Genomic DNA, 9,337 nt, shown 5'->3' with positions numbered 1-9,337 from the left:
CCGGGCCCCGCCCCTCCAGGGCCCCGCCCCCGCCCCGCCCCGCCCCTCCTGGCCCGCCTTCGCTCCTCCCGGGCTGCCCCCGCCCCGCCCGGGCCCCGCCCCTCCCCGCCCGGCCCCTGCCTAAATTCCACGGGGTCCTGCTGGGCGCGTTCTTCTCGGCGCGAATCTGGACAGGCCCCACGAGCAAAAGAAATGGGAGGAGGGATGATAACAATCCCCAAACTCTCCTAAATCTGTTCCTTAGTGTCACTCTCCAGCCCCGACCCCACACCCCGAGCTGCTTCTCCTTTGCTTAGACCAAATGAAGTGCCGGCGAGGTGGGCGGGCAGCAGAGAGAGGCGTGGGAGAGCGCGGCTGGCTGTCCCAGGGGCTGGTTGGGGATGAGTGGACACCTCAGGGGGACGGAAGGGAGCAGAATCATTCAGCCACTCGGCCGTCACTCTGAAGTCACTGCCAGTCATTGAATGAGCAGCTCCCGGGTGAGCCACCGCAATGAGAAAAGAGGGGAGACCAGGGCTGGGGGAGTCCCTGACCCCCTGCAGACCCACTGCGGGACACTGATGCCGCCGGGACAGCACGGGTGAGTGAGGACGGGGCCTTTTGGGGGCTGAGAAAAGTGGCTTGATTCTTCCTGGCAGGCGGGGCAGGGCCGGCTGGCTAGAGGAAGGGCCCCCTGAGTCGTCTGGTAGGGTCTGCAGGGAGCTGAGGCAGCCGCCCGAGGGGGCAGGATTCCAGGGAGAGGGGAGTGGGGATACCAGTCTCAGTAAATATCTGTCGAGCTCCTGCGGGTCCAGACCCTGTGATGTCAGCGCACAAAGCGGAGGGAAACCCCTGCCAGGTGAGATTGTATTTTAGTGGGTGGAAAATAATGGTGGGCAAATAAACAAGGAAAACATATGTCATGTTAGAGGGTGCTGTGGAGGAAAAGCCAAAGTAGAGCAGCCCAGGGGACCAGGGCAGAGCGGATCAGGTAGACTGGGGGCCTTTGGTCCTTAGGTGAGCAGTCAAGAGGCTCCATGGAAAGGTTGCTCATTCTTTTCTTTTCTTTTATTATATATATATTTATTGAGATATCTTTACACACTATGCAACCTATCCAAAGTATACAATCAGTAGAGTACAATATCATCATTTGGTTGTGTATTCATCATCATGATCATTTTTGGAACATTTGCATCACTACAGAAAAAAAAAACAATACATGCATCCTATACCCCTTACCCCTCCCTCTCATTGGCCACTAGTATTGTAATCTAATTTTTAAAGTCCTTATAGCCCCCTATTATTTCTTTATTTATTGTCCTTATTTTTTTACTCATCTGTCCACACCCTGGATAAAGGGAGCATCAGACACAGGGTCACATGGTCCCATTGGAAAAGCTATATAGTTATACAGTCATCTTCAAGAATCAATTCTACTGGAATACAATTCAACAGTTTCAGGTGCTTCCCTCTAGCCACTCCAATACACCATAAACTACAAAGGAATATCTATATAAGGCATAAGAAGAATCTCCAGGATAACCTCTGACTCTGTTTGAAATCTCTCAGCTATTGAAACTTTGTCTCATTTCTCTCTGCTCCATTTTGATCAAGGAGGCTTTCTCAATCCCATGATGTTGGCTCCCAGCTCATCCCAGGAGTCCTGTCCCACAATACCAGGGAAATTTACACCTCTGGGAGTCATGTCCCACATAGGGGGAAGACAGTGAGTCAGCTTACAGAGAGAGGCCACATCTGAGCAACAAAAGAGGCTCTCTGGGGGTGACTTGAAGGCATTATTTTAAGTAGGCTTAGTCTATCCTTTGCAGGAGTAAGCTTTACAGGGGTGAATCCCAAGATCGAGGGCTCGGTCTATTGATTTGCTTGTCCCCACTGCTTGTGAGAATATCTGAAATTCTCCAAATGGGGAAGCGGATCAGAAAAGTCGCTCATGCTGCAAGGTCAAGGTCGAGGAGCAAAGGAAGGGCTGCCTGGGGTGTGTGAGGGTGGCAGTCACTGAGGAGTGAAGGGGTCCTGGTGGGATCAGCTTGTATCGGAGACTCGTCCTCAAGTCCTCGAGTCCAGGGCAGCCAATCGGAGCGGGAGGGGCTGTGGGAGGCCAGCGGCAGGGCGCCCGCAGGCCTTCTTGGGGACGCTGGGGGAGGATGGGGGATGACTCCGGGCTTCTGGCTCAGAGTGGGTGGGTGAGGGTGGCAAAAAGGAGACAGGAGCACAGGGCGCGGCAGGGAAGGTGCTGAATTTGGCTCTGGCACCTTTGAGGTTCAGATGCTGAGTGGCTTGCATGAACTGGAGAGGGCAGGGCCCGCGGGGAGGGCAGTTGTGGGCTTAACGAAATCCTCTGAGACAGAATTAGCTTTTCTTACTCCTTCTTGACAACTGACTCTCAGCTGAAAGAATGGGTGAGGCTGCTTCCCCCAGGGGATGTTTCAGGGATGAGGACTGAGACAGGAGGCTCGGAGGTGGGTATGGACGCTGGAGGTTAGGGTCTGAGAATGGAGGCCACCAGAGGAAATGGAGACCGCAGCATCAGAGGAGAGAGCCCTGGGTGGGGCCACCCACCCCTGGGGACACTTGGGAACACCCACAAACACTCCTGGCTGCCCGAAGAGTGCCGGTGCCCTATTGAAGCTCCGGGGACTGTGGGGGAGTCCTGCCCCGTCATGGGATTTTCCTCCTGGCTGTCACAATCTGAACACAGCTCCTGCTCGCATCCGCGAACGCCAAACGCTGAAGCTGCTTCTCTCACAGGGGCTTTCATTCAATGCATTTTCACTGCGCATCTTCCGAGGGGAGGCAGTGATGGAGAAAGCAAACAAGCTCTATCTGCAGGGTCTAGGGTCCAACAGGGGATGTGAGGCAGACTTTCATTCTGCAGAGCAGTTCATTACAAGCCCTGCTTGGAAGAGCCCTGAGCTGGTGTGGAAAGGAATAGGATCCTCAGGGGCTGGAAAAACAATGAGGAAGGTGAGATCTGAGGATGGCCGGGAATTAAGTAGGTGGCATCAGGAGATGCCCTGGTGGAGGGCTCTGAGCAGAGGGAGCAGAACCTGTTGGGATCAGGGGCCTGGGAGGAGGGTGGGGAGTCACCAAGGGCAAAAAGCAGGGTGAAAGGGAGTGACATGAGAAAGAGATGGAAAATGGCAGGGACAGAAACAAAACAAACAGACCCGGGTGGGCTGTGAGGGGCTGAGTGGAGGGAAGTTTTTGGAGCGATGGAAATATTCTATTTGATAGCAGCAGTGGGTACATGACTGCAAACGTTTGTTATAAAACATAGGATTGTATACCAAAAACGGTGAATTTCACCGTACGTAAATTATGCTTCAGAGAACCTAGCTTTTGAAAAAAGTAAATACCTGTATTGCCAAAAGAAGGAGGGTGGGGGAAGGAAAAAGAAAAAGAAAGAACTTGGAGGCTCTGGTAAGGATTTTGGTCTTTCTACTCAATACGCAGCTGCTGCCGGCCGCTGAGGAAAATGCACCTGCGTGTGGAGAGGAAGCTCAGGGGAGCTGGATCATTAGTAAATGGCCACCAGGGAAAGGAGGGCACCCCGGGGTGAATCCCAGATGGAGGAGGTCGGGGAGGCTGAGTTGGTTTTCCATCCCCAGGCTTAGGGGAAGGAGGTGCCCAGGAGGGCCAAGGGACCAGGCAGATGAGGCTTATGGCTCCTTTCCCACCCATAGGCAGCAGCCGGCTGCCCCCTGCTGAGCCTGGCCAGCACCTGGGAAGAAGGCCTACCTGAGTTATCCCCCAAGGGGCTCTGTGTGAATTCAGCCACATCAGCGTCTGGCATCTGGACGATGGCAGTGAGACGTTACACTTATCAGTGTTTAAGGTTGGTTGGAGTTGTTATTAGGTGAAGCAGGTGGCGGTGTGGCCACTAGCAGTTTTGGAGGGACCCCTTTTCTAGACCACATCGGTGGGCACTAACTGATAACGAGACACAGTCTGCAGCCAACCCTTCTGCCTTGAACCCTGTGATGGACGCTGCCTGGTGCCCCGTACTTCCTCCCTATCCTTCCCTTCTTTCCCAGGTCAGAGGCTCAGAGGCCAACGCGGCAGATCCTTGCCTAGAAGCCTCCCAAACGCCAGTGCATTTCCAATCAACTCAGAAGTTGCGAGGCTGTGAGTGCCGGGGACTGTGCGGTGGCTGGTATGAAGGGCGGGCAGCCACTGGAGACCTGCGAGGACTGACTTGGAAACTACGGCGGCAGACCCCAGGGTGGACATGCCAGAGGGAGTGGGCGGAGCAAAGGGGAAGGCCTGCAGTCGAGGCTCACCACCCCAGCCACCCAGCGCCCCAAACGTGCTCAGCCCTCTCTGCCTGCAGTCAGTCACCGACCCTTCCAGGGGCTTCTCCAGAGGCCCACATACCTAGAGAGCCACGCTGGTGCAGCAAAGGAGCGGCACAGGAATAGACAGGGAAGCACCTGAAGCCTACAAACATAGCTATGCCCCAAGCTGTCTCCACCAGAATCTCTGGAGTCAGCCCTGGCCACCCTAGTATACAATCTTTTTTTTTTTTTTTTTTTTGGCATGGGCAGGGTCCACGCGGGAATCGAACCCGGGTCTCCAGTTCAGTGGGCGAGAATTCTTGCCACTGAGCCACCGTTGCACCGCCCCCTAGTATACAATTTTAAAAGAGCTGCAAGTAACTCAAGCGCAAGCTGGGGTTGGAAACATCCTATAAAAGAATGCCTTCTCCTGACTGCCAGACGATCCGGGCAGGACTGGTCTCCTAGGAGCTGGGACAGCTCTCCTGACAATGTGCTGGGGACAAAGAAACCCCATGTGGGAAACTCACTCTCTTCCTTGGGAAGAATGGGGATAACGGAAAGGTGCTGAAGGAGCCAAGTTCTTTCTGCAGCAAGGGGGCACCCAAGGGGCCACGTTTCGGCCTGTTGACAACCACTAGGTGCTCCTGTGCACCCACCCTTCCTTGGAAGAAGCAAAACCCATGTCTTTCAAACTTTTGGCAAGATTCAGAAACTGCTTTGCATCCTTATAATTTTTACAGATTCAGACTGGAGCTGACCAGTCACAACAGGCCTGCATCCGGGCACTTGGTACATTTAACACAATACCAAACATGCTGAAAGGCTTGCAGGCGCTGGTAATTCTTATTTATAGTATTATGGCGCCACCTCGTGGCCTGTTAAGAAACACCATATTCCTCTCATCTCAAATTTGCGGGCAAATGCTAGAACTGTCCTAAAACTTATACATTATCTACATACATTAACTGACTTAACCCATACAATAAACCAAACAGGGATTAATATATTCGCTTTCCATCTGAGGAAACCGAGGAATAGGTGAGGTGATTTCTCAAGATCACCCAAGTTAGCAAGTGGCAAAATCAGAACCCAATTCCCAAGGAGTCAAGCCTGACTGGATCCTTGCTACACTTGTGCTGGAATCTGGTCTTAGTCACCATTTGAGCAGACGCCCCTTTTAGCCCTTGGCCACCCCCTTCTCTGCCCCAATCTCCATCCTTACTGAGGTGCAGGGCTTTAGGGCATGGGTCAAAGGTTCCACCTTGTTCACAGATCTACAAGACTTCAGCCTCATCTTCAGCTGAGCTTTGGCAGGAACCGTAGCCGCGTCTAAGCCAGGCACCACTTCCCTGTGACTGTTAACTGGACTTCGCAGAAAATGGTCTTTCAATTCTAAGGTTTCTCATTTCCTCTTCCTTGAAGTGTTCACCCTGCCACTCTCTCCTAGGATAGCAGCACCTACTCTCTTCTGTACTTAGTTCACGTTCCTTCTCTGAATATGTAAACTATCATCTGTATTCTCACCGCACCCTGTACTCTTCCTTCCCAGAGCAGTGTAGGTATAAATATTTGATTGCACAAATAACTCCATTTTATTCTCAGCAATACTAATGAAACACATTTAAGTGCAAATTTTCTTCTGTATCTGAGAATGTGCTATATTTCGAAGAAAAAATATTTTGGCTCATTAGACTTGTAAGAAACTCATGGCATCTGGGAACATATTTGTCTATGAAGCTTTTAGTATAAAGCCATATAGATCTTCCTGTGTCCTAGGAATATTCCAGCAGGGTAGACATGAAAGCTGCAATACCATCAGCAGCTACATTCTGAGGACAGGATGGCTTAGCTGGTAGCTATTAGCCAAGAATGCTGAACAATTCCCCCCTTGAAATATCGTTTTAATTATAAGATAACTCATTGTACTTAAATGACTTTTAAGTCTCAAGAGTGCAGACTGGCTTACTTCCACAGATATCTGGCTCTTCAAACTGCCTGTTTCCATTTTGGTCTCCCTAACAAAACTATTTTCAAATGTAGACTAAGAAAAGGATGGCTTTATTTGTCCACTGAGCTCACAGCCCAAGATTACAGATGCATGGAGGTAGCAATCAGGACCCATATTGTGTTCCCACCAGAAGCCAATCACCAAAAAGAACTTCCCTTCCCATCCTCAAAGACAAGGGACACTTAAGAATTTTAAAAATTTTAATACAGTTCAAATCAGCATGTCTCGTTCATTTCAACTCCTTCACCGCCAAACCTAGAGGGAAAGAGACACAAAGATGAGTCACCCAGAAGACACATTTTATCGGAGTTTCTATTCCATGTTTTGATTTTGTACTCAAGCTAGAGTTCACAAAACTCCCCATCAGGGAGGTTTTGGTTGAAATATTAAGTTACTGTTTGATGATAAAACATTCCCTCTTAAGGCCTTATAAAAAGCACCCCCACCCCCCTCAACCCAATTAATTTGTATAAAGCCCAAACTGTACTGGTAACTAGCATTATGGTGGGGATTAAATGACTTGTGTAAGGATAGATGTTAGCTGTTTTTGTGTTAGACAAGTTTGGGCCAAACTGTCCTCTGGGCAAGGAAATGATCTCTGCTATTGGGTGTAACCTCTGAGAATCACAATTATTCCTTGCACTGCAAACAGCAAGAGTAAACACTTAGACAAACCACAAAATGGCAACACATCAACATTTACATCTCCACATTTTGAGTCTCCGCCCCCCTGCTCCAGATTACAGGCTCACTCACCTGGGGGCAGGGATTGCTTCAGTTTCTCTGCCTTCTCTTTGTCTGTGATGACCAAGGTATAAAGGTACCTGCTGCATCGAACTTTAAATTTCACATTATCCTTATTTTTCTTGATCTTGACAGCTACAAGGAGACCAGAATTAGCAATTAAGTTGTATCATATAAAGAAAATGCCAGATTGTCCTACTGCTTTATGCTTCTGCAGCAAGTGGCACGCAAATGACTGCAACTTGTCAGACAGCAACCAATGACCAAGCCATATCCTCCAGTACTGACCCTCAGATGAAACAGAAAAACCTAATTGTCCATCCCTCTATAATCTCAAATTTAAAATATGGTGCTACAGATTTCCCTTACATTGCCACTCAAGAGCCTGGGACTTGTTCATTATATAGCCTTAAGTGTTCTGTTTTTCATTTAAAATAGATATTTATATTTAATAAGTTGAACCCAATGTCATAGAATCTCCTGTATCCACCTTATTTTTCCTTTCAGGATTAGAAGGCGTTCTTAAGTAGACAGGTAGATTATCTGCTGAGATCCAGAACCTTCCACCATTCCTCTCTCGTCACTTTCTGTATAGGAGGGTGACATTCTGGGGCCCTAGCCTAGAGTTCTTCTTCAGGATGCCCCCTTCCCACTGGGCAGAGCACGAGGTGAACAAGCACACACCAGAGCTTTTCCCGAAGAAATTAACGTGGAACCAGTGAACTCACTGTATAACGAGGACACAAAAGTGACCCTCCCTCACCTGTCAATGAAAATCCTTTTAGAATCTCTTAAGAGGTTTGGCCTGTGTATCACTGTTTGGCCTCACCATGGACGCGCCCTGTGCATTAAAGCTGGTCTGGGTCTTAGCTCACCTTAATATGTCAGCCTAATACTGCCCTATTTTAAAAAATTATCTGGTTTATCTTCATAGCAAATCCATGAGAAGAAAAGGAAGCTATGCGCCATACTTGGTATACTAGAAAATGATGGCTCTCGGTTAAGTAAGGCAGAATGACACAGGAATTCAAAATCTACCTCGAATCAAGTTCAATCTGTCTTTTGAACTATAAAAAAGGGACAACACAACTCCTCTCCACATTTGGTGAAAACAGTAAAACAGGGGCAGCAAGAACTGGTACAAAACGTGCTGTTTTATGCTTCTGACTCATTACCTCCGTTTCCCTTTATTTACAGGCCAGTAAACTAACATATATAGAAATTCCTTAATAGTCTCATCGTGAGCAGGGACTATACTCGATCCACTACCCCCAGGACCTAACGTGTAGCACTAGTTTAATGTTTAAGGGTCATCCATTTCTAGACTTTCATCCAACAAAGCCTCCATTCGGTATGAATACACTGTTGTACATACAGTATACCTACTATACATATGGCAAAACAGGAAATCAGGATGGTTTTCAAGATGCTCCCAATTAGCTGAGGATGAGAAGCCTCAGAATTCTTTTCACCACCTCATATTGACCAAGCAGGCTTTTCTCACGGGAAGTACGATAAAACGACTGCTTCCCCAAACCAGGAAAATGCTCCCCGCCAAACCAGCTCTACCTATCTCATGCGCCCTTTTGGGAAGGACGCCCCGGGAGCAATACCAGTTCACCGAACGCTCCGCGACGGCGCGATCACTTACATTTGGCATCTTTTCGCCTGGCTGTGAGCAGGAAGTCCTTGATTTCCTCAATTTTCCGAGGCTACAATACAAAGGGAACGGAGAACAAGCTGCTGAAACCCTCTTTTACCAGCGACGGTCAAGCCTACCACCCCTCTTGGGACTCCGGAGACCCCTGGAAAGACCCTCCCACCCTGGCCCCGCACCCCTCTCCCTGGAGGGTCCCACGCGGGGGTCCAGCTTACCATGGTGACGAGGCGCGCAGGAAGGCGGACGGGACCGGTACCTGGCGGGGGAAACAGTTCTGGGCTTTAAGAGGGCGCAGGGACGGGCCGCGATTCCCGCTTCCCCTCCCTCCAAAATACCGGCCCCATAGTATCCCCTCCTCCTTCCCCGCAACCTCGATCCAGGACTGGGGTCCCCAAATTTCACCCGGCTGAGGATTACGCCGGATTCTCCCTTCCTCCCCGCGCACGGCAGGAGAAGACACTTACAGCCCAAGATAAGCAGCAAGAGCAGAAAAGAAAGAGACTTCCGTTTCCGGAAGGTTAATGCCTCCCACGGCGGAAGCTGGGTACGGTGTCTGCAAAGGGCCAAGACTCATGTAGGCGTTCTTCCTTCCCCTTTCCGTGCCCTGCCCCTTTCGGGTCTGGGTTTCATGATGCAGTTCCACGA

General features: G+C 49.9%; 1 protein-coding gene across 3 annotated transcripts; it reads right to left on the bottom strand.

The window, feature by feature from the left end:
- Nucleotides 1–6,470: 6,470 nt before the first annotated feature.
- RPL38 (ribosomal protein L38) lies at nt 6,471–9,337 on the bottom strand. 3 transcript variants are annotated; one of them, XM_077163720.1, is made up of 5 exons: nt 9,157–9,337; nt 8,908–8,948; nt 8,684–8,744; nt 7,045–7,167; nt 6,471–6,543 (listed from the first exon to the last, which is right to left on the bottom strand). In XM_077163720.1, the coding sequence occupies exons 2-5, from the start codon at nt 8,908–8,910 to the stop codon at nt 6,518–6,520; spliced, it is 213 nt and encodes a 70-aa protein (XP_077019835.1). In that variant the 5' UTR covers nt 8,911–8,948; nt 9,157–9,337; the 3' UTR covers nt 6,471–6,517. The 3 variants fall into 3 exon arrangements, with proteins under 3 accessions (XP_077019835.1, XP_077019837.1, XP_077019836.1); XM_077163722.1 differs by having other exon boundaries at nt 9,095–9,172; XM_077163721.1 differs by lacking the exon at nt 9,157–9,337 and adding an exon at nt 9,063–9,148.

This window comes from Tamandua tetradactyla, chromosome 6 (genome assembly GCF_023851605.1).
Source record: "Tamandua tetradactyla isolate mTamTet1 chromosome 6, mTamTet1.pri, whole genome shotgun sequence".
NCBI lineage: Eukaryota > Metazoa > Chordata > Mammalia > Pilosa > Myrmecophagidae > Tamandua > Tamandua tetradactyla.
The sequence above is the reverse complement of the archived record's forward strand: the minus strand, read 5'-3'. Positions and strand labels throughout refer to the sequence as shown.

Bases quoted from the DNA above. Each gene is read 5' to 3' on its own strand.
- RPL38 (XM_077163720.1), bottom strand. The intron at 7,168-8,683 runs GTAAGTGATCGC...GTCTCCTTGTAG, and splicing joins CAGGCGAAAAGATGCCAAAT to CTGTCAAGATCAAGAAAAAT. The intron at 6,544-7,044 runs GTGAGTGAGCCT...CTTTCCCTCTAG, and splicing joins GAAGCAATCCCTGCCCCCAG to GTTTGGCGGTGAAGGAGTTG.